General features: G+C 49.7%; 1 protein-coding gene across 1 annotated transcript in view; it reads left to right on the plus strand.

Annotated features, from left to right (window-relative positions):
- Positions 1–25914, plus strand: part of LOC122381275 — a 78032-nt gene that overhangs the window by 34703 nt on the left and 17415 nt on the right. Inside the window, exons 4-11 of the mRNA XM_043365265.1 lie at positions 7218–7386; positions 8389–8496; positions 9200–9238; positions 10236–10484; positions 12622–12741; positions 15094–15230; positions 22157–22376; positions 23950–24027. Of these exons, the coding sequence (XP_043221200.1) occupies positions 7218–7386; positions 8389–8496; positions 9200–9238; positions 10236–10484; positions 12622–12741; positions 15094–15230; positions 22157–22376; positions 23950–24027 (1120 nt within the window). The remainder of the gene's footprint in view (positions 1–7217; positions 7387–8388; positions 8497–9199; positions 9239–10235; positions 10485–12621; positions 12742–15093; positions 15231–22156; positions 22377–23949; positions 24028–25914) is intronic.

The raw sequence follows: 25914 nt of genomic DNA on the forward strand, positions 1-25914 counted from the left end.
AAGCTTTTTTCTACCAAACGCCGGTGAGCGTGAATTTAGATGCAATAGCTTGATGACGCGCCATGCGCACCGTTCTGCCAAGCGAGTTTTGTTTGAATAGAGGGAGGACAAAGTGACAGGCTGGGCTAGTTAGAGAGTTCATCGTTGCCTGGTCTGCGTCTGTCTGTGACGTGTGTTTATTTCATTTATCATCGGTCTTTCACCTCTGTAGACAGCTGCCATATTTAGTTTGTGTATGGAAGGTATCCTTGCAGCACTTTAATCAGATACCCGGACTAACTTCCTTTCAGTTGCTTTACGTTACATAAGATGTTCCTTTGCGCTAGTGAAAGTCTGATAAACCCCGAGGCAAACAAAATTACGGTCACCAGTAAACTCAAATGAGTACGTAAAACGTACACCATTTTCGGTTGTCAGTCATTCGGCCTGAAATCTGTCGTCCTCGCGGGGCCTCACCCCGTCTGGGGGTGGTTTATTGTTACTGTTGCCACCATAAACCGTGCAGTGGGTAGCGGCGGAGCGGTGCCGGGGACCGCGTGGGACGCCTTTACAGCGGCACAGTGGCCGGAGACGGCTCCGGTCGACCCCGGGTAAACAGGCGCGGCGCTCCGCCAGTCGACCACCTCGGCTCAGATGGACGCGAGCTCGGGTAGCTGGCTTAGGCCGTGGGGCTTTTGGTGGATGAATCAAGTTTCATGTTTGTTGTGCTTGTGTGCGTGTGTGTTTTGTGGTCGCACGCTAATGCGTTGATGACTTTGAGCATATTTGTATTTCACCGTTTGTTTCATCAAGAAACTGACGGTGAAAACCAGCGGTCTCTTTGTATTTCCTCTTCTACTTTCCTCAGTCACTTATGATATTTGCAGTCTTTCATCAGCACAAACCCGCCTCGATGCCTCTCTAAGCGTTACGACTAACGATACACCAATTAATTCTATTGCATCCGTGTGGTCATGCAGTCAGCAAAACGAACTAAAGCTATCATTGTATTATTTACAACAATGAAGCACGAAATTAACGCCCTAATCACGGGCCTAATGAGTGGGTCAGCCGTCATGGAATGCACGCGATAACCGGCACTGGCACTGACATGTGCATCAATACTTATACCATGCTTACACCACTTACACTCACTGACACAGAAAGAGACAGCGACACCAGCACCAACACCTTTGGTGATATCGGTAGTACGAGTTGGCCGTGACCGAACCTTTCAGTTGGGGACATTGACTGATGTCTGGGAATATTCGTCTGTCTCAGCAACTAGTGGCCGAGCTGACTGTCCCTCAGTGCGCTTCATCTCTAACTAATTTCGTTTGACCATCTAACAGATGGAGCGCGTCACTTTCCATATTTAATGCATCAGTCACCCTGGTCATTCGCAGATTGGTCCGGCTGCAGCGTGTGCGGTACTTGGGCAAGTGCCATTAATAAACGAACCTAGAGGACTGATCGTTCTTGTGCCCGTCTGAAACATTGATCGTAAGATTCCTGCGGGATGTTTGTAGGCTTGATAGGTCTCTCATTCGCTGGGGCCCCAGTCAAAAAGGACCTTGGGATAAACACGTCAAATTGTTGATCTTCTATGCCATTTTTTCGATTAACTAGACATTGAAAGATTGAAGCGACAGAAGTAAGGTTGTATCCGCGGACATCAATTAGGAATCACTGTCAACTACATAGCGTGTGTGGCCGAACGATTCTCTTTTCTGATTGTGTCCACTGTGTAGGATTTTATCATGCGTTTGCTTTTCTAGTGGTTTGTGTTGGAGAGGACATCTTCCATGTTATAACTTATGGGATAATTGAGCGCTGCAGCCCATCTCATTTATTATCTCTGGTGACATGTAGCTGTTCAGGGACTTTTGGCAGTCAAATTTAACAGAATGTATGAGTTGTTTGAGTTGGATGTCGCTCGTTGTGCGATGCTGGTTTGATGGACCAACGAACGCTCGTTTCGACGCCAAATTTACCCTTAAACGATTTCAAACACTCGGCAGGATGAGCTTACGGCGCACCAAACTGTGCCGCTGTTGGGTCGTTGACCTGCGGGCTGCGAAATTACATCCTATTTTTTCGGCAAGCGTATTCGGGAACTTACAGCTTGATCAATGTCTTCACCTCACCCTCTGAGATTGGCTTTACCTCCTGAACACTAATTTACGCGTTTACTGGAAGTCTAAAGCTGCGTTGTTTAGCTCCCAGGCTACTGTTTGGAGTTGGTGGTGTTATTCCGAGAAAGGGCCTTGGGCTCGTAGGCTGTTCATCATCCGCCCTGTAAACGCACTTTTCCGCGACTGGGCCGTTCCGGGCGCTGCCAAATCCGCCCCGGCGTGCTGCCATATGACGAGCTGTCGTTAGGTGACTGCGGCCTGGCAGCGTTCGGTGTTTGCCTTGGAATGACTCGGCCCGCCCGGCGGCTAATTGTTTGTTCGGCACTGTTGATTCTGCGATTGAGAGTAATGCGGTCTCTGAGGTGAGGTGGCCGGCGACCAGCCGCGCTTCCTAGCTGGAGGATTTATGGCCGAAATTTAGAACGAGAGATCGAGTCCCTTTCTGCTCGACTTTGTGGAGTATAGATAGGAACTTTGAGTTTGAACACTTTTATTTAACATCCTTAGCTGCGTGGAATGTACTGTTATATTATGTCATTCAAGGATAATTTAAGTCTTCGCTGTTTCGCTTCTCACGCTGTTCCGGTAGGTGCATTTTCGTTTTCAAAGCACGACCTCAATGACTCTGGCACCCTGTTCCAGCGCGTGTCAACACCCCCCCCCCCCCTAACCCCACGCTTCACTTCCGGGCAGCCATCGACTGTGGGCGGCTGAACTGTGCATTATTGATAGGACGGCACCGGATTAGGGGCCTGGATTTGTGCCACCGAGCAGCGCTGAAGCGCGGCTCATATCGAAGACTCTGCTCCACAACGGAAAGGCTCCTCCTTCAGAAAAGAATGCGTGATGAGTGAGCCCCTGCTTAGGCAGAAGCCGCAGATCTTAAGACCGAAAGACGGTAACAAGACACTCGTCTCCATAGACTAGTCTGCCTGAATCCGTCGGATCACGGCTCATTGTCTTTTGTTCGATTCTGACAAAAGGTTGAAGTGTTATTTGGATTCTCAACTGCAGTGTACGATTCTCTTCGAGGACCTATAACTATTCGTTTGACCTTCTAGTCCCTCCGTTTCTTCGTTTCGCGTCCCTCCGCACTCCGCAGTGAATATGCAGTGTGCATGAGATACGGAATTATTTTAGTGAGATACGGAATTATTTTAGTTCGATTGATAGGGGAAGTTGGGGCAATGCCGGAGTTGGGGCAAAGCCGAAATTCGAGATATTTCGAAAACCGTAAAACATGGATGCCACCTGTCAGTGATGCTCTGAAGCTTAAGTGACTACAATTATCGCATGTTTGTTACGAGTCGTCATTCGGAATACTTCGACTGTGAGGGCGCCAAGAGCGTTTTCAAGGTACGTTTCCCTTGTACTACATGCGCCTTTGAAGCTGCATTTTTTACTCATTATGCTACCGTTTGTCTGGCCAATTCGGTCAAGTAATCTTTAGCATGTCTTTGCATAAGTGTGCTGCCTATTTGAAATTTATACAGCACGTTGAAAAGTTATGGGCCTGCAAATGAAAGTATGGCTGGCTGGGGTAATGCCGAAAACGTGCGATTACGCACGTGTTAAAAGCACGCTACGTGGACTTTACTGCTGTAGAATAGCAACGCGTATTTTTAGTCACACAAATTACACTTTCAACCGACACAACGGCCTGTTACCTATAAGGAATGATTTACCTGGCATTTTCTTATTATATCACACAATTATAACTTCCAGTGTGCACCGCGTCCTCAAGCTCTTGAAACGTGTGTCAGCTTTGATGAATTCTGGATAAAGTTTGAGATAAAATGGCAAAACATCAATGTCGGCATTCCCCGTAGATCATTTCTCCCATTTTCGGCTTTCCCCGCAGTCCGGGGCAACGCCGAAAAAGTTACTTCTTTGATATTTTTAGTTTGTGCGCTTAACGGTATGCGAATTCATCAAATGCGCCTGGTATGTTTGAAAGGCAAAAGACTGGCCTCTCGAATGACGCCAACAAGAATAGCGTATGTTGTCTACCTTGCGTGCTACGGGCGTCAGAAAAAAAGTCTTCGGCGTTCCCCCAACTTCCCCTACAGTCCGCATGAAAGTGAAAATTAGCGATCAATAGTACCTATATCCGAAATATTTTTTTTTTTGATCGATACCGAGGTAAGAGAAGAAAGCTTAAAAAAGGCGAGCGATATAAAGTAATCGTAGTCGAAGTTTTCTATTGAAATCATCGTTGTGTTCTAGCATAACCTGTTGGGAATCTTTAATAATGACTTGCATGCGTACACATTCCCCCAATAGTTTCTATATCTCTATCTATATCTCTCGGGAGCTGGGTTTAAACTTTGAAAACGGATGCACAGCCTTACTGCCATTTACACATGAATTTACCTCTCCTCACTGAGCCACGTCATTGGACAAGAAACTCCTGCTGCGGCAGCCACCCTCAAACACACTGGCGTGGCCCGTAAACCACTGCCGAAGTCTGTGAGCCGCATTCTGCTATTTTTAGCGCCAGCTAAATATGTAACTCTTCGGGTTACGGCTGTTTGGTTGAGCTGCTAAGCGTGACGTGACTAGTTACGAACCTTCCGTTCACGGGGTACCACCCGGTGCCCATCTTGGCGCAGATGTGACGATGGCGCAGCGGAGCCAACTGCGCCACTTTGCGCGACCAGAGCCATATAAAGGTAATCGGATGTTCTATCCTGCCCGATCTTAAGCCGTCCGTTGGTCCAACCAAAGCTCCTGATCGCACCTCGGACATTGGCCGCTGCGACGCGCTTATTTCTGCCAGCGTGTTAGGTGGCAGTTTGGTGTCAGCTGGTAGGCCAGGGCTAGCTGGTTTAGTTTCGTTTCAGCTGGTAGTTTCTGGGTAGAGTTGGGTGTCGTGGTTTGTTGGTTGAAGTCCGTCGCACCTGAGTTGTGGAGTCTATTGCCTTCCCGATATTTCTCGCGATTACGGAAGCTATCCAAGCAGTTTATTTGCTGGTTCCTGGCTCTGCATATACATGGGCACATATGCCTGTTCTTGAAAATACCTCATGGACGTTGGCAACGATTTTGACTAGCTACTTTGCAACTCATGAGGCATAAACACGCTCTTTAACTGGACACTTGCGTGCTTGTCACGTGTGGTCAAATGTCGACAACTATTCAGAACTCGCGGCAAGCGACCATTCCTTATTTCAAGTCCACCGAAGTTTTCCATACCCCGTCGTGCTCGTCGCCCGGCCGTGCTCTAACACGACGGCTACGGCGCGGCGGCCACGGCGGCCACGGCGGCCAGCCGAGCTCTCGGAGCAGACACCGCACGAGTGGGCAAACAATCACAAGCCGCTGACGGGCCGGTAACGAATCGTCCAGTTATTTCTCCTGTGAGGAGCGCCGCGGCCGGGGCAGTGTCGTATCTCGGCCCCGGCAGCCGGTTATACGTCGGCTGTGATTAAAAACGGCCCAACCCATCCCCTTCCCGACCGACCGACCGACCTTCCAAGGCCGATTGAGGGAGGCTGAACCGTAGAGCGGTGGAGTAGGTGGAAGCTTCCATGCACTAAATCGGACTCTGATATTTCCTGCATATGTGTTTGTGTTTTAGTAGTATCCTCCGAGGCTTCATTTCACTCAGTTTCAGTTTGTAATAACGCCTAATGTCCCATATCGCGTAGCTTCCGTCTCCAGTTTCCTAGTCAAATCCGGTCATAATCAAAAGACAATTTCGGCCCGTCTCGTCTGCTGATGGGTGGTGGGGCGGCGGTGCGGTGGTAGTGACGGCGGTGGGGTCGGCGCGGGGGTGGGAAGCTCTCCCTCTCGTCGAGTTGAGCAGCTCAGCCGTCGAACGGGGAGCGCTGAGTCAGACTCCGCTTGTCGACCAGACCACGCTTGACGCGGCGAATTTGAAGCGGCGGCCGGCGTGGCAGCGCTGCGGTTACAACGTTTCATCTCTGGGATGGCGGGCGGCCTTCAAGGGCAGCCGATCGACTGTCCTCGGAAAAACGCCGGCAGAGCGGCACGGAGAGGGACAGAGAGAGATTTCTTTTTATTTCGGCGAACGGTGATCTGAGGTAAGGCGTAAACCGTTATTACATTCTTCAACTTCGCTACTCAATACTATTGACTTTTAAATTATTCATTAAGTTATTGAGTTATTACTACAATTCTATTTCACTTTTATAAAGTTTCTGAGTATACATTTGTATTGTCCATGTACAATAAGAACCCTTCTTTTTAGTTTTGACTGTCATTCGCTGAAAGCAGCCCGGAGAGACAGAGACATTAGTATGCAAGCTGAAAACCTGGACAGTTATTCAGCCATTATGTCGCCAAGTCTTGCCAAGAAGTGCACTTCATGACAAGCTGGAGCGGGCCTCGGGTGGTGAATTTTAGCGCACATCCGGACATTTAGCCCATGGGCGGAGCCGGCAGCACCTGCTGTCACTGCACAACTTGGACGCTGTTTGTGATGTTTATGTTCCACACCCACCCATTTAGAACAGTCGCCATTTGTGCTTCTGAGGCAGTGAGAGCGTAGTGGTGGGCGGCTGCGGAGAGTCAATTGCGAAAGAGAAGCCGGGAAGACGATGGGTTCTTTTTACCTTCGCAGGCTGTGTTACACGTAGGTGCTTTCTGCTTTATTTAGTCGGGACTGCGATGATTCATTCATGATTGCATCCCATACTAATCGGAAACTGTATTCAAATAATGCCTATGACTATTTCCGTGTTTTTGTATTTTTATCGAAGTTTAGAAGAGGAGGTTTTCTGCTGAGTTTGTTACTTATGGGTTCGGTGCCTTTTTCATTTACAAATGCGTGATTTGATAACCATTTGGTCGCTGTTCACAGACCACGGTAACCACAATAACCATTCTGGTATCATTCAATTATCATTATGGTTTTCACACCGTTGTGTGAAATGAGACGGGGTCATGGGCGAATGAATTGTGGCGAGTGGCGAGCGGCGACCGGCTATCTGTCCTTCGGAGAGTTGAACCGTAGATGCTGTCCGCAATAATGTTGCTGCTGTTGACATACCTCCCTATGTTTCCCGAATGAGACTGTCCTGAGAGCTATGTGACAGTCATGTGTCAGACGGGTGACAGACTGTCCGGTTATGTTGACAGGTTTGTGACGGATGGCGGCCCCAGCGTCGACAAGCTGCAGCCGGGTGACCAGATTTGGCAGATCAACGGCGAGGATGTGAAGATGTCGCCGCGGGACCAGGTCATCCAGCGGGTCAGGTCGTGTCAACAGCAGGTGACACTGGTCGTCTGTCAGCCGCCGCTGGACAATGTGAGTCGGCGCCCGGCGGTCACCCCACAAATGGGATAAATGAGATGAGGCTGTTGGGCTTAAGATGCTTGTGTGAGAGATTGTATAAGTTAGTGGTTAACTTGCGTGCTTTTTTGTGTCCTTAACTGCCCGATGATTTAACATCCTCGTAATCACCACCCAGACCATCTTTCACCAAGGTGGTACCTGCTTCAAATGCATTAATCATTGAGAGGTCAGTTTTGACGCACGTCCTCCAAAAAATGAGCGTGCGTCCCGATCCGGAAACGTGCGTCATCTCTGGCACATCTGGCACTGACGAGTGTCCCGCAGTCTGCGCTCGACTGCCGAACTGGCATGTTATGTCGGTACCGATCAGACCACGGCATATTTTACACACGCGCAGCAGCCCGGCTGTTGTTGGTCATTCAATCACAGCTCCCGCTAGTGACACTCGGGTTGTTGAATGACCGATCTGGCCTCGGCTCAAGGACGCCGGAAATCAGGTCACGACCTCTCGAGGCGCTCGTCAAAAACGCTGCACGCGTGATTAAGCGCGGGCAGTGATTCACGTCACTGAGTCAGGGGGAGGCGGGGGGGGGTCTATTTTGGGCGGCCCTGCTTCCGATGGCGGGGCGGGGGCTCGCGGTGTGACTGAGGGTGAACCGCGACAGCTGTTAGATGCCTGTCGGCGGGACTTTGATGTTCTGAGGCTGAGGGGGGGGGGGGGTGGAGCTGGGGGCGAGGAGTGCTGAGGAGGGGGTGGGGGTGGAAAGTGAAAAGAAAGTCAGGTAGTGCCGAGGACAGACATCATCATTGTTACTGCAAGATGTTATTTCTCACTAATCTCACATGACTATGGCTGAGATTCAGTCCAAATTTGTGTGTGTGATCCAATCCCCATCGCTCGACCCTCAGCCCAGTCCATGCCGTTGTGACTGCTGAGCATGACATGTGCCCCGCCTCAAACTGTTGTGACCTCAGCATATAGCTTCTGACCTGACCTGTGACCTCTGTCCCCAGACGGCGCGAAAGTCGGCGCTGCTCAGTGCTGCTAAGAAGCTCCGGCTGAAGAGTAACCCCTCGCGAGTGCGGTTCGCTGAGGGCGTGGTCGTCAACGGCCAGTCCAACGTAAGTATTGGTTGAGTTAGGGGTATTGAGGAGTATTGGGCTCGATTATCAATTTATATTTAATTCAATGCTTATTATAAGTAGGTGGTATGTGATGTAGAGTTTTTTTTTTTTTTTTTGTTAGCTAATAGAAATAGTTTGATCAATGAATATGCTTTTCAAAACTTGTTCAGAATCCGCCATTTCTTTCTCCCATTTTTTTTATTAGGCGCGTTTTGATTTAACGCTGATTTTAATTTGCATTTCTATTTCAAGTGCCACATACAGCAGATGAACAGGCTTTTCATTGAATGTTATTATTTCATTGAATAGGCTCTAATATGATAAAAGAAAAGGGCTCTGCTCGTTAATGTGGCGTTCTGTTGTTCCTTTTTTCTGGCTGAAGCTGATTTGTGCAGTCGATTAGATGTTTGGGCTAAAAAAAAAAACTAAAAATAATTATTGTAGCACTCCATTTTATAATGGTATTTGCGTGTAAAATCAATGCTTTATTTCCCCTTGTTGCCTTATCAATTATACAGTTATTCGATACCTAAACGAATAACATCTTGGCTTTTCCTGTCAAGCAGTTACAATAAATTGCTGACTGTGCTCCTCAGCCATGTAATTTGGCGATAAGTTTGAGCTCCACATGTGGCTTGGGAACTTTTCTGCTCAATTACGCTCTAGTCCCTAATAGGCTTCCTTTTATAACTTCTTGCAGCGCCGCGTCGTAGGCTGCTTCAGGAAGCCAATGGCGACGGTAAATATTCGCAAGTCCGCACCGAGCACTTTTATTGGCACGATAACGGATATGCGTCTGAGAAATATGTGAATGTTTTTGGTGTTTGATTATATTTAACGCTGGATTTACCAGAATTTAATTTATGTGCATTCTTCAACTAACATTTGATTGAAATGAGTTATTTTTACTGGTATTTTAGCATGCAACGCGATAAGCATTGAGCACCACTTATTTCAATTTAACACTATTTTTTAGCATCTGAATTCTGCATTTCTAAAGACGTGCTTCAGCCCCACCAACTATTACGTGCTTCTGAACCTAAGTGACGAAACTCTGGAGGTGGCAACTGACAAGCTGACAAGCCATAAATACGAGTTGTGTATTGTACGTAACATTAATTTGTATTTGTTAAGCCAATTTTTCGTTGAAGTTATATGCCTTTTCCTCTTTCAAAGATAAAGCCAAGAATTGAAATTCGACCGCTTGGTCTGTTCAGTATAATACTTTGTAGCCACTGGAATGGAGTGAGAAAATGATAACTATAGAAATGATGGTGATTGGTGCCCATCATTTAGTTACGATAAGCCATACGAACGTGCTTTTACTAAGGCACAGTTCAAAATGCACGACAATCTGCACATACGACATATATGTAAATCACAGCGGTACTGATCATTTGACATCTCTTTGTCTTTCAACCCAAACACTAATAAAACCGTTTCTTGATCGCAAATATCGGTGAAATACACTATTAGCGCCATGCTAAAATCAAACGTAACAACATCGTATTGAACGAAGATGGATAAGCAGTTATCAAAATGTGTAATTAGTGAGGCATTAAGTGACTAAATTTAATCACAGACTTCTATGGTACAAGTGTAATAGTAGCTATTCATTTGTGAGTATACGTAACTCCGACATAACGTCAGTTGTTCGGCAGACTTTTGTCTGTCTCCTCGCCATTGTGACTACCTCCCTCAGTGTTCTGACCCTATCTCTGTCGTGCCTTTGTCAGCTGTCGCCCTTCTCCTCGGACGAGTCGTGCATCCCGTTCATGCCGAACGTGCTCAAAGTGTTCCTGGAGAACGGCCAGACCAAGTCGTTCAAGTACGACTCGTCCACCACCGTCGAGGACGTGCTGGAGTCACTGCAGGCCAAGCTAGGCATCAGCTGCGTGGAGCACTTCAGCATCGTGGCTGAGCACGTCAACAGCGTGCGACGCAGCCGGCTCACGCTGCTGGACAACAAGGAGACCCTCGCCAGGGTAAGTACCGAACTGCAGCCGGGCTAAGTACCGAACTGCAGCTAGGCTAAGTAGAAGTACCGCAGCCGGCTGACGCTGCTGAACAACAAGGAGACCCTCGCCAGGGTAAGTACCGAATTGGGGCCTTCGACAGACGCTGGTTGCAGAATGGGTACTGCAGGCGTGTAGCTAGCGCTTGATGTTGGTGATTCGCTTAGGTGGGTACCATGGTGGTAATAGAGGGGCAGGTGAGTGCCCTTTGGGCACCAGCGTAGGTGACGCCGGTGGGGTCAGGGATGATCCAAGTGCGGTATTAATTCAACTTGGAATTATTTTATCGCTTATCTTAAGTAGCGTACCTTCAAAGGTATTCAGTCGCTCACTCAGCTTCCCTTGTCACATCCTCCCTTGAAGCGGCCGCCCATTATGCTACCCCTAACTAACTAACTCAACCCGTTCGGACAACAGCCGTCGACATTCTGTCTTGTGCTATCATCTGTATGTTCTTATCTGTCATCTACCATATATCATCTTTCACCCCCCGGCCATCAGCAGTTGAACGACGTCACTCAGCGCATTTGTTCTAATCGCTTACTCTTTACTGATAGGCCTGTCACCAGTTGTTACTCGAATCAGCCACTTACCATATGAACGTGACACAGCGGTAAATCATCACACTTGCATCTTCGGCTCGATCATTGAACACAGAGCTGTCAATTATACCGCGCAAGGTGCAGAGTGCCCCACCTCCCGTCTCCTCCTATCCTCTATTTACGTCCCACGTCCCTCACCCACCGCCGGGCTGCAGGGAAGCGCTCTGTCTGATCCGCTCGGGGCCGGATTGGGACCGAATTGTATTGGGCCGCGGTGGGCGCGCCATTGAAAGGCCTTTCAAAGGCGGCCCTGGTGGCGGGGCCGGCGCCGGTGGGCGAATTAAACTGTTGCTCGCCACGAGTCCGTCTACGCTCGGCTACCTGAGAGCACGCGCCAGCGCCCGTCCGCCGGCCTCTAAAGGCTGAGTGATTGCTGCCGGCCGGTCTGTTTTCTTTGATGGCTGTGCCTAAGGAAAACAGGCTGAATCGGCGGCGCGAACCATCGTTTCCGTGCCAAAACGAGCGAACGAGTCTGCCAGCCAATTCAGGCCAAACATTCAGATTATGGATTCGGGGCCAATAAAGCAGCTCAGGGGGCAGGCAGCGTGGAAACAGGAACAAAGTGTTGCTGTAGGCCTTGGCGTACCAGTTAGTGCAGCTGAAATGGATTGAAAGACGTGTGGGTCAGAAATGATTGTTGCCGATTTTCATCTGCATGTCTGATTAATCGCTCAAATCGGTAACCCGAAACTGAAAACTCATGCGACTTAAGCCATGTTGCAAGTGAGAGTAAGAAAGAATATTTCTCTGTTTGATTTTTTTTTTACTAGACGTTAATCTTACATGCAGTCAAAAGTTAAAATACATTATTTTATCAAAAGTAGGCGTTGCCGAAGAAACACCAGCCAACAATCCGTGTCAATTCATGGCATGACAAAAGTGAGGGTCTCAGAGTAGAAACGTCAGCAAATGGCACTCACCACTATCTGGGTCGCTCGAACATAGCTGTAACCTGGGCTAGTGGAGCGACTGTAACCCGACCCGTCGAAGTCTCTCCGGTTTCCGACTTTCTTCAGCTCGGGGTGTTTTTCACGTCCGTATTGTGATGCTGACAAGTTGTCCGTCCCACATTTGCGGCCGTTTTTACGCCGGCGCCCGGCCAGGCCCAGTTGGCACGCCTCGTTGGCGGCGAAATGGTCGGGCCGTGTTGCTGTTATTCTTTGAGAGGCCACGCTGCATTCGATTCTGCGCTACCGAAGGGATGTTGTGATTGTGTGCCGGCCGAGCCGGGGGCGTTTATTTGACCGTTGTGTGCGCCAGAGCGCCGCTTTGGGCCGGCGAACTGATTCTATCCCGCCGCAAACATAACTCGGCGGCCGTTTGTCGGTATTTGTCCGACTCGAGATGTGGTTGGTTAGTAGATCTGAGATTGTTCGCCTTGGCTGCTCTGAACAGCTAACCCGAACCACTTCTCAGACTAGCTGTACATATTCACCGGTTGTATGCTACACGAATGCCACTAGTTCCCCTCTCGCTGACGTGTGTGTTGGTTGTTTCGTCGACAGATCGCCGCCCGGCCCGGTGCCCGCCACCTCCGCTGTCTGTTTCGGGTGACCTTCGTGCCCCGGGATGCTTACGAGCTGCTCAGGAAGGACCCGGTGGCCTTCGAGTACCTTTACGTTCAGGTGAGTGGATGGAGATCTGTTATACATTAGCTGTTGTAAGAAATTGGAAAGTTCTTTTAAGGCGGTATTTTCCATTTCTGCCTATAGTTCGTTTTTTTTAAGTTTGCCCCTCACTGTAAACGTCTTTTTGAACATAGCACGAGAATTGCTAGCTGAATTACTGAGAAAACTAGTTGGCGCACACTGATTTAACCAGATTTCACAGACGATCAATTTCATCAAATTTATTTACTATTTCACAGACTCGTAAATCGTATCTGCCAATACCTACAGCCCCACAGGGATAGACGACTTCTCAGGAATTATGTCTGAACTAATAAATAAATTGCACGGCGCTTAACATTACGTTAAATCGTCGATGTTCAAATCTTATTTTTGAAAATATTATTCATATCTACAATACAATGTGCGCTAACCAGTTTTCTCAGTAATTCAGCTAGCAATTCTCGTGCTGTGTTCAAAAAGACGTTTACAGTGAGGGGCAAACTTAAGAAAAACGGACTATAGAATTAAGCATCCCGGTGAATAGATCGAAAGTCGGCCACCTCATCGTCAACTCAAAAACCTCTGGTCTAGACCGTCCCGTCCGGACTGACCAATGGCTCATGATCAATAATTCCGCGGATTCTCTGGAATTTCCTCGACTTCCGACCAAACGTGTGACGTCATCCGTCACATGCCGTTAGCGGCGGGGACTTGGCGCCCGCTGTGTTCGCCCCCGGCGGCTCCTCGCTGGGAACGTCTTATCGCCTCACTGTGTTGATACTGCTCAGATGGCTAGTGGGATGGCCTGTGTGGGTTGCATGTGGCCGTTTACTGTGCTTATGTTGAGCCGTTGTGGGCGTTAGTGTTTCTAGGGATCTGATGACCACAATAACGAGATTTTTAAAGTTATTTTAAAATGTTATTGCACCCAACGTCACTGCCTTCTGCCTTCATCGCTGCAATGACCTGATACTCGGTCGGACCGCGCGGACTGGTCGCATCAGCTGACCCTCGATGAGATTAAACACAAGCTGTGTTTGCTCACCGACACAACATCCTGACGAGATGAAAGAGAGTGTTGATCCAACAGCTCTCTGGAACAATGTGTCCGACCTGCCATGTTGAACTGTTCGTTTCTTTTTGCGCTGCGCTGGTACGCTTGATTGCAAAAGACAAAGCAATGGGCACATCAAAGCTGTGCCTACACTGCGCCCCGTTTTAAGAACAATGAGTTCGTCTCAATTTACGATTTTCAAAGGGTCGTTTGAAGTGCGATTCCAGTTCTGGCCGCCTTGCCAATGCCGAATGACTTTACGACTGCTGATTGTCTTTGGAGGATTTATAGCATGTCACATAGGACTTAAATATATTTCAGTTGTGGCTAGCTAGCCCAGTAGACCTATTTTTGTTTTATTATCATTTTTCTGCACTGCTATCACTGTGCCTCGTAATGAGATGATCATGCAAATTGCAATTTATTTTATCCCGCTTAGTTTTTCGGAGATGACAGTCTTAGGAACGGAAATAGTTTGATTCCTGGAAATGTTTGACATTTTTTCATCAACAAAACAAATTATAAGGCACAATAATTTACGCCTTCTATGATAATATTATGCTTCTAAGATGAAGAAAACTACTCAGAAAAAGGAAAGCTTATTAAATATATTGGTACTCATCATTACTTGAAACTGTGTATGCTTTGCTCCATAAAGTTTTTTATATATTTTATTAAAGAAATTCCAGCTGCCAACAAAGATGCCCACTGCCCTCTCCCCCAAACTACTGTGACTAAGGCTGCAGCTAGCTGTCTGAAGGTCAAGTTCGCCTTCAACTTGTGACTTTACTTCCGAGAATTGGTCGTTCATCCCATAGGGATTTCATTCTCATTTCAGTTTTATTTCGGGCTCAGGCGATTTCTTTATCTCAACTGTCCAGCCAGGTCGTGCCTTACCCGGGGTCTTTACTGCGTATGGTCTGACTCGAACTGCAATGGAAGGTCACAAAAGTATCGGCTGTTGCGTTTGTCTCACATATGGGGAGTTGGGATATTTGTTTACATCGTTTGCAGGTACTGGAACTTAGGTCACACAACATCGAGCGAAATAGACCCGATGTGATGCGAATTCGATCATATTTGTTTCAATTCTAGTGCATTGTTTTAGCAGCACTTACATCAGTTTATTTGCACAAAATTGCGGCGATCTCTGTTAAATATGAACTGAACAGCAGAGTTACCGTCATCGGCCATCCCATATAACATACTGCAGTGCAGCACCAGACATTTTATTTAGGTACTAAGTGCTCACTGTGATCTGTGTCATCTCGATTTGGCCTGACCTTTTCTGACCTCGACCTCTCGCCCTGCAGTGTTGCACGGACGTGGTACAGGAGCGGTTTGCGCCGGAACTGAAGTACGACGTGGCTCTCCAGCTGGCGGCTCTTCACGTTCATCAGCACGCGCTCTCTAACAACCTCCAGGGCAAGATCACCGTTAAAAACATTGAGTAAGTGAACATGATGTAGCAGAAAACAATTCATCACTTTTTCTTGGAGCAACGAGTTTCGCTTTTCATCTTCATGAAAAGGTCTATTATTTTCATTAAACTGAGATGTCAAATAATAAAAAATATAAGTCACTTGAGATGTGAAAAATGTTCGCGGTTCGCTCGGATAAAAACCATGGCTGGATGACTGGAGGATGATTTTGTCGGGAACCCCTGGTGGAGAAGTTGAACAGAGCAGAGCCTGTCTAAAGTAATGGCACAGCGGCTGGCGGACTGGCCGCCAATGGCCGTCTATAGTGGACGATAGCTGGCGATGGAGGGCGGTGGCTGGTGGCTATGGCCGGCCGCCGGCAGAACGGCCGACACCGGTGGACACGATGGAACCCAAGCGGTACTGCTAGAGGCCATGTCCCCGGCGCTGGGCTGTCCCGGCGGCCACAACTACCTCCAATGACTCGTGGTCAGGAGGCGCGCCAGGTCGGGGCTCGGAGTTATCAGGCTGACCGACCCGGGCGGACTTGAGCGTATACAGTTCCGAAGTTTAAGCTATTCGTGCGTTATCTCTGCATGCTAACTCATTCCTCCAATTCGGAAGTTTTCTGAGCACGGAGTTCGCGGCTTCCTCTGCGGCCTCTGAGCGTGTCGGTTGCTGCTCGATTTATCCGAACGGCGCCCACCACTGCCCGCCGCCGCCGCCCACGCGTCCTCTCTGTGGCGTGCGGCGCCGGGCGGCTGCTGATCGCCCTCATCTATCGCCCCCGGGCGATATTTCTGCCTCACGTCGCCACATCGCTCTACAGGCACGCCACCTGAGCAGCGACGATTACGGCGCGCGCGGGGGCGGTCCCGACGCGCTAGGCGATCGCGACGTATTTACAGTTTTTAAAGGATTTATTGGTGTAGGCTCTCGCCTCTCTGCTATATTAGAAATATGAATGGGTTTTTATTTACAGTTCAATGAGTTTCATGATGTTTTTGGCATAGAAATTGCCTTGCGTAGAAACAGAAAAGTCGCCATTCAAGGTGGACTTTTAAAAAATCGTCACTATTTCACCATGAAAATGTCATGACGATGATGAACCTTCGTCACGTCTAATTGATAGGAAAATCCGAGTCATTGTTGTCGCTTAGAACACTAATCCACCGACCACAGGGCACGCTATCGACTTCCCATTGATATTATCTAGGTACTTACTTTTACTTATTATCCCAAAAATGACAGGCAGTAAGCTTCATTTGCAACAGTTCCGTGCAACATTTGCAACAGTCAGATTTAGGATAATCCATGCTTCCAAGGTGTGCGTTGTTCCTGATTGTGCAATGTGCATTCACCCTTGTGTTTTGCTGTTGCTATGGTTTCCTCAGTCTCAGTATCAAATTCATCCCCAGCCCCAGCTCCATGCCTTGCCCATCCCTACCTCATCCCCAACCCTAGCTCAGCCCAAGCCCTGGCCCCAGCCCTAGCTCCAGTCTTGCCCAGCCCCGGCCTCATCCATTCCTATAGCCCAAGCCCCGCTCCAGCTCATCTCAGCCCCAGCTCAGCCCCAGCCTCACCCCAGTCCATCCTCTGTCCCAGCCCAGCCCCATTCCCATCCCCAGCCCAGTCCCAGTGCCAGCCCCAGCTCAGCCCTGGCATGAGCCCACCCCTCATCCCCACTCCCCCTCCCCCTCCCCCGCCACTGTCCATTCCGTCGGGCTCGACAGTCTGCCGGCTCGTCGCAGCTCGATAGTCGGCTGAGAATTAGTGTCGGACCATCTCGACCTAATCCGGCTCATTAGAGAAACGGCAGATCCTCGACGGCTAGCTGCCAGCCGACGCTCGGAACTGGGGGACGGTGGACGGCGGACAGCGGGACGGGCGGACGGGCGGACGGGCGGACGGTCGGGCGACCGTGCGGGCTAGCGGCGATGGGCGGTCGGGCGGTCAGGTGGTTGGCTGTGGGCTATGTAGGGCGGGCGGTGGACGGATGGTGCACAGTGGGTGGTGCTGAGTGGGCAGGGGACAGCAGGCGGTGAACGGTGGACGTTGAGATCGGTGGGAGGTCGACGATGGGACATGGGACGGCGAACGGTTGGACGGCAGGACGGTGGGTGGTCGGTGGACTGGGCTGTGTAGGGTGGATGATGATGGGCTTTAGACGACCGTCGGCTGAGCGTTGGGCAGTGGGCGTAGGGTGGCCCGTGGACAGGCAGGCGTGCGGTGCAGGCGCCGGATGAAAGATAGTGGATTGCGGGCGGCGGACGGCCGGTCAGTAGTCGACAGTGTAAGCTGTGGGCGGTGGGCGGTGGGTGGCAAGCGATGGGACATGGGGCATGGGCTGTGTGCTGTAGCCTGTATGTAGGCGATGAACGGTGGGCGTTGTCGGCTGTTTGCGATTGCCTGTGGCTACGGACGACGGACAGCGAACGGCCAACGGCAGTCAGTGAGTGGCGGTGCGTTGCCTCGATCATGACGGTTATCGTGTCGGATCCGTCAGACGCCGGCTGTCCGCTGTGCTCCGTTCGTAGAAGCAGAGCGCCTCGAGAGACAGATCCATCAGCACTCTGAGACAGATCAATCAGCGCTCTGAGACTGATCAATCCGCCGGCCGGGCCACCTGGCGCTCCGAGCCGTAGGTGGGCTCCAGATGGGTGAACGCGGTCGAGCGAGTGTCCGGGGCGCAGACTGAGTGCCCGGGGCGGCGGTCTGAGGCACCGTCGTGTTGGCCGGCTGGCCGCATGGACGCGATAAGGGTTGAATTTCTGGTGGTGGTTGAAGATTTGATGAGGCTCTGGCGCTGAGGATTGCGTTGCGTCACAGCTTTCAGATGGCTTTGTTTTATTTTCTTTCGATAGCTATCACGTGGGCACATACACATCACACGTCATTCTTATCAATGGTATTATCGATGCGAAAGGCGCTATGGATTCCATGATTCGTTGTTGGGATATTGTCTGACTTACATAACTTCAGCTATTATTATGCATAGCACTATCAAACGCATGACTACAATTGAACGCACGGTGACTTTTGCTTGATATGCACAGTTATTCATCAGCCAGTCCGCATATTCGTCTATTCGTCCGTCTGCCTATCTGTCCATCCGTCCGTCCGCTCGACCACCCGTCGCCCGCAAGTCCCCGCAGCTCCCCGTCCGGAGCCCGGCCGCGGCTGCCAGCCATGCAGATAAGACAGGACTTTGCCGGTCGGTCCGGGTCGCGACGAGCCGCCAGCGCCGGCTTTGGGTGAGCGCTGCGTCCCATCCATTCGGGGATAGACGACCGCGGCGCCTCAGAAGCGTCGATCGGCGCTCTCCGCGACCCCGGCCGGCTCGGACGGAGGGAAGTCCGGGTATGAGGAGCTAGCCGAAAAGGGAAATTGTGAATTGGCCGAATTTCAAACAGTTAATAGTCAAAAATTCTGTTTTTGTGTGTTTATGGAAATTGCTATAAAGTGATGGCTGAATCAGGGTATTTTGAGTAAAAGGATTGAAAGATATTTCATTCGCTTAGTTTTCATCCATCATAGTAAAGGCGGAGGTCCAATACAACACAAATGATGCAATGGAATTGAAATGTTTGATGGCGATTGATGTGCATCTTTCGTCTGCTGTCGCCCTTTTGGCGCAGAATATCCTTGATTACGGAGCGAGCGAAGCGAGCGGAGTCTTTCCTTAGATTAAAGGAAATAGTTCACTTTCACGAAATTATTTTTTTTTTTGCAACGATTTATGATTTTTTATGTTCAAAATAATCAGCAAAGAAAATAAAACCTTTTTATAACAAAAGATTTTTTTCCTATATTTTGATATAGGAAGAACTTTTCAGTTTCTGTAAGGCACACGCGATCCAGTATGAAAAGAGCATGGGTCCCGAAAATTCTTCAGAAACAGAGAAATTATCGCAGCCACCGGCATTTGGGCGATCTGCTCGATCTGATAATGTTCCCCTGAATGTCCTAATTGATCAGTACGAGAATTTCTCTAGAGTTCTCGTAGATAATTTCTCTAGTTTCTGAAGAATTTTCGGGACCCATGCTCTTTTCATACTGGATGGAAATATATGCAAGGCACACATCCTCAACGCAAGACACCTTTTTCGGGACGAGAAATAGAATATCTTTGCCTAGGGTGATCGTTGGGCTGTAAAAGCTCCTGATTTATGCTCGTCTCAGCCCAAGCTACGGAACTGCTATTCCAGTTCAAAACCCATGTTAAAAAGTGAACTATTTCCTTTAACGGAAATTTCTGAGTATGAGCGGCCGGCCGGCCGGCCGGCCGTGCGGACGCTTTTGCGAGGCTTATATCTCAGCAACCACTTGACCGATTTACATGCGGTAATTTTTGTAGGGTAGCTTCATTCCTTCTACCACGTATTGGACTATTCCCGATGCATGTGGGTGACCCCTTATGCACGTGCCACGTGCAAAACGAAGAGATGTCAGTTTTGCAATTGTTGCAATATCTCGGTAACTACTTGGCCGATTGCGCTGAAAGTTGGCATGTAGGTAGGCACCCACTAGTATTTATCTCAAACGAATTGCATATGCACATCGAAATCAAAGAGCTTTTCACGAATGAAAGTTTGTCAATGGGACTGATGGTTGACAGGAGAGCAATCGTCAGATTCCATTCACCGCCGCGGGTCTCTCGGTGCAAACTGAGCAGAGTCCACCGATAAGCGAGCGTGGCCCGCCCAGCCAGCGTGTATGGGGAGGCCGTAAGCTGGCGTTTGTTATCACTGCGACACGGATCGTTAGCGTCACAAATGAGCTGTCGGTCGGCGGCTGCAGCGGCTGACGCGCCGCTGTTGTGAAGTGGCCGCCAAACCCGTCAAGATTGTGATTGCACCGGCCGCCAAACCCGTCAAGATTGTGATTGCACCGGCCAAAGCCTGACGGAGAGTTAGCGCAGCGAGTTGGGGAGTTGTGCTGGGAATTTGGTTATTGTGTTATGCGGCGTGCAGTTTGTTTATCATCCCATTAGCATACTCCTGTTACGTTAAGCGGGGCGTCGACGGAAACAGTGTTCGTCTGAAAGACAAGAAGACAATAGGCTACTTAGCAAAACTTTATCTTAACTAGCGCTTCTCAGTCACAATAATCGGTGACTTTGGAAAGGAATAGAATTGAATCTTAATCATTTCATTTGTCTTTTTTTTGCGCGAATGCAGGATTTCACGAACTAGATCCTTATTTGCAGGACATGCTGCTGTTGGGTATTCAGTCTTCAACTTGGCTATCAAAGAAAAAGATCGACCCTGAACTGCGATCGTATTTCTTCAGGCTATAGATTTGCTCAATAGTTGCCTTCAATCATTCAGTCTCCGTAGATATTGACCACTCCCTTCAGTGAATTATGATTTGATTATGGCTTATTTGCGATAGTCTATTGGACGAAAGTCCGCCTGCATATTTCTACGAACGACCTTCTGGAATCGTTGATGTGCATATTGTTAGTAGCGCATATTTTTACCGCTATGCTCTAGCTCCTGTATTAAGGTGAAGTCGTCGAGACAAACTTGGTTTTTGTTCCGTTGTGGCTTATTCAATTGGTTGCGCTCATGTTGTGCATACATGCTTCTTTATTATGGGACTTACTTTGTCGCCTGGGATAAAGTTCTGGGACTTAAAGCTAGTTACCTTAGTAAAAAATGCACCGTCAGTATGCCGCCTGGCGTATAGACTGTCCCGCCGCACACCACCGCCTGGGCCGTAGGCTGTTCCGTCAAACACCGCCGCCTAGTGTGTAGGTAGACTGTTCCGCCGCACACCACCGCCTGGCGCCTAGACTGTCCCGCCGAACACTGCCGCCTGGCGTTTAGACTGTGCCGCCGTGCTCGATCGGCCTGTCGGTCTGCCGCGCCCGCCGGCCGTGTGTTTAGAGCGGTGGGTCGGCGGCCACCGTTCTGTGAGTCGATCGATTGGAGAGTTCGGTGCGCTCTCGCGGGTCCGCACGGTCGCGGCTCTCCTGAGCTGGTGCGGTGGCAGAGAGAGGGAGGGAGGAGAGAGAGGGAGGATAGCAGGGATGGCCGGACGGCCGCGGTGGAGACGGCGGTGGATATTTATTGTCCGATCAGCTGGTGGATCCCATCAGACCGCCGGTGTCCTGCCAAAGGGGAACAACGGACGGTTTTATGAGGCTGCGAAAATGGGTGGGCAAGAGATAAAGGGCATAGAAGAGAGAGAGAGCGAGAGAGAGGGGGAGTAAAGGGAGCAGGGACAGAGAGAGAGAGAGAGAGAGAGAGAGAGAGAGAGAGAGAGAGAGAGAGAGAGAGAGAGAGAGAGAGAGGAGAGAGAGAGGGAGATAGAGAGGAGAGAGAGGGAGGGAAGGAGGGAGAGAGTGAGATCCACAGAAAAAACGGCCGGACTTGACGTGAAAAAGATGGATTCGGCTGCCGTCGGACGCCGGCCGGCCGAGGGTGATTGGATCAGGTGGTCGGGTCGGTGCAGCTGCCCGGCTGTGTCAGATTTAGCCCGAACCCGCCACCCCATATGGATTTCATATCCGGAGCCATGAGCATGATTAATGGAGTGAATTCATTCTGACGGAATTATGAGGCCTGAAATATTCATCCGGTTCTGCAGAGCGTCTCGCCCTGACGTCGATTTATTGAAGTGATGCGCATCATCTGATCCTTATGAATGGACACGTTTATCAGTGCAGCTGAATCGGTCATTGGCAGACATTTCATCTCACTGAGCCTTTCATTCTCTTGAGCCCTTCACTGCTTGACCTGAATTCGCGTACGGGATAGAAGTAACTAATGATTGGAAAATGAAATGCGTGATTTCTTTGCTGGGTCTGCATCTTGTTCGCTATCTGCTGGGCACAAGTGATCACACCGTCGTCTTCTAGTCCCACTCATGTTTACCGTCCGACTCGTGATCAGCTGAACCCGCTGTCCAATCCCACCCGTCTGACCTATTACCTCTGGTTCCGTTACAGACGGGAATTCGGCCTGGAGCGCTTCCTGCCCATCTCACTGGTGGAATCCATGAAGCGGAAGGAGCTGCGGAAGCTGTTGGCGCACTTCCTGAAGCAGAACCAAAGTCTGGTCGCTGCCGGTCAGAAGCAGCTGACTGCGCTGCAGGCGAAGCTGCACTACCTCAACATTATCAGCCACCTGCCCAGCTACGGCGCCAAGTGCTTCAACACCAGTATCGGGGTAAGAGGCAGCACTGGCCACATCTGTTTGACAAGTGCTTGGTGGTTTTCGTAAACGCTATCATATTGTGCGTAGGTTATTATGTGTCTATCTTTATGTTATCTATCTTTATGTTCGACTTTTTCTTTCAGCATCATCGTCGTTTTTCATAAGTTGCGTTGATAATTGAATGTTACCTAGATTAGCTTTGCCCATGTCTTCAAGCTGCAAGATCAACATCATAAACAGTACCTAACGTTTCTGAAAAATGCTTGCCGAACAGACGTGACAAGATTGGTGTTCTAATTAAAGGCCTTGACAGGTTTTATAGAAAGGTAGCAGCTCCGGAACAGCGAGCTCGCCCGAAATAACGCTCTCCACAATAACATTGGGTCTGTTTGATATAGCGCGACAGGCGGGATAAAGGAAAATTAAAATACCTGTGGTCATGCGATAGTCCGGTGGCGGACCATCCATAAATTGCCTCACGCGATGGAGGATGTATCGATGGGGCTGGGTGCAGGGGAGACCGCCGAGGCAGCTCGGGTGCCGCGGTATCCATGGGAGCAGCTGCCGCGGCGTTATCCATTGGTGGCCGCAGGGCAGTGGTATATTCCCAGAGGTTATAAAGGCCGCGGCGCTATATCCCAGTGCCCGAGAATAAGCCACAATAGATCCATGTGGGGATATATCTGGGAATGATATAGGTAGACAAACCAGAATGCTGTCTCATCGTCGCTGTGCCATTTTTATGCCTACATATTCAAATTTATTTGCTAGTAGAAAATGTTTCACATTTGTGCTAGTTTCACATTTGCGTATTTGGCACCATTATAACAGTTTTTAGTACCTTTTTTTCCTTTGTAATGCCTCACTAATGATCTTGCTTTTCTCTAACACAGATCAATCTTGCGACGCATCTTTTCATCCTTGTATTAACAAGGATCAAAGACCATCATTGAAATCAATTCCAACCTCAATAAGATCCGAACGCCACTAGCGCGACCGAAACGCCGAGCTCATTACCGCGCAGAACTGGGTCTCCAAAACAGTCCGCGGTCCCTGGAGCAATCACCAAAACACGGGATCCCTGGAGATCCCGTGAGTACACATGATCGCGCGGCGGTCCCCATCGGGGGAGCACCGAGCGTCCGGGGATCGTCCCACCGCCCCGGGGACGCGCGCCGAGCCTGTTTGCTAAGAGCGCTGCGGTGTAATGCGACGAGAGAGCCTGCCGGCGGGCGGCAGTGGCGATCGCTGTCAGAGACACAGGCGGTCGGTGGTGACAGCGGACAGATGACAGTTGGGCTGCCGATGGTTACTGTCATCAGTAGATGATGGGTATCTATCGTCAGTTGCTACTGATTCATAGGTGGGAGAAGAACTGATGACATTTCGTTTGGGGTTGACGTTTAGTCGTTTGAATTATTTGAAGCTGAGCACAAAGGGATGCATGACCGGTAAATGACGAGACGAAACGTCATCGACAAGACAATTTTGAGTCTCCCTTGGTCCAATAAAACTTTCTCGCTACCACACCCTCCTACAAAACTCCGAAATTGTCCGCTGATTGTGTGTCTTTTGCTTTCCACAGGAGTCCAATCTGGAGACGGTGATCCTAGTCAGTCCCAAGTTCGGTATCAGCCAGATCAACAGCCTCAAAAGCAGTTCGGTGAGTTCACTGCACACCACACACGAACGCTCTATGTTGCCACACTATCTTCTGCCCTCCAGGCACGCCGTTTTAATGCGTCGCATTCATCAGGGCACGCGGCGCAGACCAACTAATGGTAGCTCTCTGCACAAGCGGCTGATATTGCAACACGGGAGGTACGCGGGGAGGTAGGCTGTCAGCCCCGTCGGCAGCCGGGCTGCGCCGCGCGGGCTGTCAGCATTGGCCCACAGGGATACGGAACACCTGTTTACAGCGCCGCCGGCAGTAGGCACGGCTGAAGAAAACGGTATCACAAGACAGCCGGATCCGCTTTTTCAATTAGGGCGTCCGGAGACCGGAGGGGGGTGATGCAACGTCCTGTTGCAATGTCCTGTCGTGTGCACGAAGTGTGCGTACGTATGTGTGGGGTGTGTTTTTGTGTCTGAGGCGATGTACTTGTGTGTCTGTGTTATGTTCGAACGTTTTCATGAATGGAGTGTGTTCGTGTAAAATGCGCACACTTGCGTTCTGCCGTGTTTATCCTTGTCTTTTATGTTTTCGCCTGTATGTCGGTAAAGTTAAGGAGGTCACCTGGCCTCCGCTTGACTTCGTCGCTGACCTTCTGTTGCAATCTTCATCTGCTTTAACTCATTAATGACGATAAATCCGTAGTACGTGCTACGAAATTCGTTCTTATTGTCGTCGAACCAATCGAGCGTCGTCCTGGGGCACTAAGATCGGACGGGCTCGTCGTTTTACCACCACACCGCACGTGATATCGGTGCTGGGCGGGTGAGCTGTCGTTAAATGGGTTACTTCCATGTCCCAGGTGTCCCCTGTCGTCGGCTTAAATGGGTTACCTCGTGCCGTGGGCTGCTAGATAAAATCTCAGTGGCTTGAGGCGTTCAACCTGACGTATCGGTATGGATTAGCCGTGGTGCAGGCTAGTGACATTCGAAGTGTTGCCATGAATCTCGAAATCAGAAACCAGTCAACAACTATGAAATCAAGAACGAAGTAAGAAGTGATCACTTTTGTGCCGAAGAGTTGCTTCACAAGCCCACATTGCGTGTTTGTGTAGTGAGTCATGTCAGTTTGTTTTATTTTCAGCTAACGTCAGCTGAAAAGCTAGCTCCCCTGAGTAGCTCCAGTATTTAAATTTCGGTCACTAACACATGCCAGAGATGCAGCACGGTGTTGGAGACAGACACAATACCTCCATGATATGATCCTGGGTCGCCACCTCCGCATCATCCGCGGTCCTCCCCCACCTCCGTCGGTCGATTGATCGCGCGGCGCGGCACATGTGTGTGCTGTTCCGACGGGTATTATCCGCCGGACTCAGGGGAGTCGGCCCCTCGTCTGGCCGGCCGCACCGGTCAGATGAGTACATACGGCGGAGTCCGCAGATGTAAACAGCGCGCACACCGGCGTACTCGTATACTGGATAGGAAGGAGATGGAGGTGGGAGTGGAAGAAAAGGCTACCGCGAGTGGTCGTGCTATAAAGAGTTGAGCTAACGATATGGTTATGCCACTGTTGCAGGAATATTGGCGATCATTAACCGTTAATGATTAATAGTCTGATACTGACGTTTATTGTTTGAAAGCTTTCGGCAATGGTTAGACTCTTATTTCCATGCCCACGGCCCGACACTGGTGTTCGTTTTCTGACGCTGATGTTAATGGTCACGTACAGACATTCACTTTCCGATACTGATGTCCATGATTATGCGATGCTGACGTCCATGGTCTAGTACGGACCTGATGTGTTGATATGGACGTCTAATGCTGACGTCCATGGTTTAGTACGGACCTGATGTGTTGATACTGACGTCTGATGCTGACGTCCATGGTCTAGTACGGACCTGATGTGTTGATACTGACGTCTGTTGACTGTTGCTGA

The sequence above is a fragment of the Amphibalanus amphitrite genome, unplaced genomic scaffold (genome assembly GCF_019059575.1).
Source record: "Amphibalanus amphitrite isolate SeventyFive unplaced genomic scaffold, NRLGWU_Aamphi_draft 000117F_arrow, whole genome shotgun sequence".
Taxonomy (NCBI): domain Eukaryota; kingdom Metazoa; phylum Arthropoda; class Thecostraca; order Balanomorpha; family Balanidae; genus Amphibalanus; species Amphibalanus amphitrite.